Below are 1,718 nucleotides of genomic sequence, written 5' to 3' on the forward strand. Positions count from 1 at the left end.
CAGTAGGACGAACGCATTTCCACACACTGACCTACAAACTACAGCCATGACCATTGGTCGGCTCGACACTCCTGGGCGGAGCCTGGAGGGGGCGGAGCCTAGTGTGACATTTTCCGATTCGACGTAAGTTCCCGCGCATCTCTCGGATATAATTGACATCCAGGGTATATAAGGCGGGACGTGAGGAAAGCGCAGCACTCCACAGCCGGGCATTGCAGCCGCTCCGCCCGCGTCCTCGCACCTGTCCGCGCTGCACCCCGCGCCTCGCCGGCCCCGCTGCGCCGTCTACAGGATGCACGTGCGGCCCCGCAGCCCCAGCGTTGACCCCGAGCCCGGCTGGCCACCGCACCCACAAGGACCCAGCCCGGCCAAGCGCCGCCGCCTCCACGAGCCCGCCCCCCACGAGCCCCTGGCGCCGCCCGACATGGAAGCGCCCGCCGGACCCGCCAGCGACGCGCTCACCTCCGTGGTGTTCCTGGCCGCTGGCTGCGCCATGCAACTGCAGCTGGAAGGCGTCGATCTGCTGCTGGAGCCCGAGCCCACCTCGGTCCTGCAAGTGTCGCTCCCAGGACACACCTTAATCCTCGTCCCCGAGGGCCTCCATGCCTCGGTCCATCTTGGACAGCCTGAGTTCTCGTCCGCCAGCCCGCAGGAGGCGTCTCTCCTGAACATGTCCCAGGACCATGTCTTCGTCCTCCTACAGGAATCCTTCTGTGAGTTAGTCTTAGACAGCTCCTACCAAGAAGACGCCTGTGATGAAGATGCAGACTTGGGCTTCCTGTCACCCTGGATGGATCCTCCAGCAGGTCAGGCCTCTGGGCATCTTTCCTCCATCATTAGGATGCCCAGTCCTTGGTCTCAGGGCCGCATCCCAGAACCATATCCTCCGGTGCCCTCCTCTGATGCAGAGCGATATTTTCCCAGGTCTATCTGGAACCTGGAGAGCTACCTACTGGGACCCTTCCCTAGCTCACCGCTGCAGTCTCTGCCTCCATCTCCTCCTCCAAGTCCTCAAGAGCAGCGCCCTTCACACCCTCCACACCCTCCACACTCTCCACGGGCCCCGTGCAAGGCCCGGAGGCGACTGTTCTGTGAATGAACTGCCCTGCACAAATCCTTGAAGTCCTGCAAGTGAAAGAAAGGCTTCCCAAAGCCATTGTGAATGACTTTGCACAGTCTACAAGGTTAGAAGGACACTCTTGTTTTTGAAATGGGCAGAATGCAGAATATTGGATTGGTGGTTGGCTAGAAAGTCTGGAAGAAAGATCCATCGCTGCCAGATCACATCCTGTTTGAAAATCACCTCCTTTGGGGCCTTGAGTTGACTGCTTATGCCCTTTTCTAGTCACCCTTGAGTGGTCTTGTCCTTGCAACCCTGGTTTGCCCCAACTTTCAGTTTCACCCCAGCGCTTTTCCTTAATTACTTGAATTAGTTAGTCATTAGTAGTGAAAATCTTTTATCTTATGAGCCTTAGCACTAATCTCTCCTACTCTGTACCCACTTTTTTTACCATGGTCCCTTTCCTTATAGAGGCTATTCCTCACTTGGGAGAATGTAGCAAATGGTTGTACCTCACGGATGCTGTTCTTTATGAAATAAATTTAGCAAGGGAAGCAATGATCATGTTCTTTTTTTAAAAAATAATTAAGAAGTAGTTTGTGTTGGTGGTGGGGCTTTAATTTGTTTGGGGGCTTGTTTAGATTTGACTTTAGAAGGA

General features: G+C 55.3%; 1 protein-coding gene across 1 annotated transcript; it reads left to right on the forward strand.

Moving 5' to 3' along the window:
- Positions 1-292: 292 nt before the first annotated feature.
- Positions 293-1,099, forward strand: LOC118586760 (proline-rich protein 23A3-like). Its single transcript, XM_036191998.1, has one exon. The coding sequence runs from the start codon at positions 293-295 to the stop codon at positions 1,097-1,099; it is 807 nt and encodes a 268-aa protein (XP_036047891.1).
- Positions 1,100-1,718: the final 619 nt, after the last annotated feature.

The sequence above is a fragment of the Onychomys torridus genome, chromosome 7 (genome assembly GCF_903995425.1).
Source record: "Onychomys torridus chromosome 7, mOncTor1.1, whole genome shotgun sequence".
In the NCBI taxonomy this organism is placed as follows: domain Eukaryota; kingdom Metazoa; phylum Chordata; class Mammalia; order Rodentia; family Cricetidae; genus Onychomys; species Onychomys torridus.

What these genes read in the sequence shown, in the direction of transcription:
- LOC118586760 (XM_036191998.1), top strand. Translation starts at nt 293, where the DNA reads ATGCACGTGCGGCCCCGCAGCCCCAGCGTTGACCCCGAGCCCGGCTGG.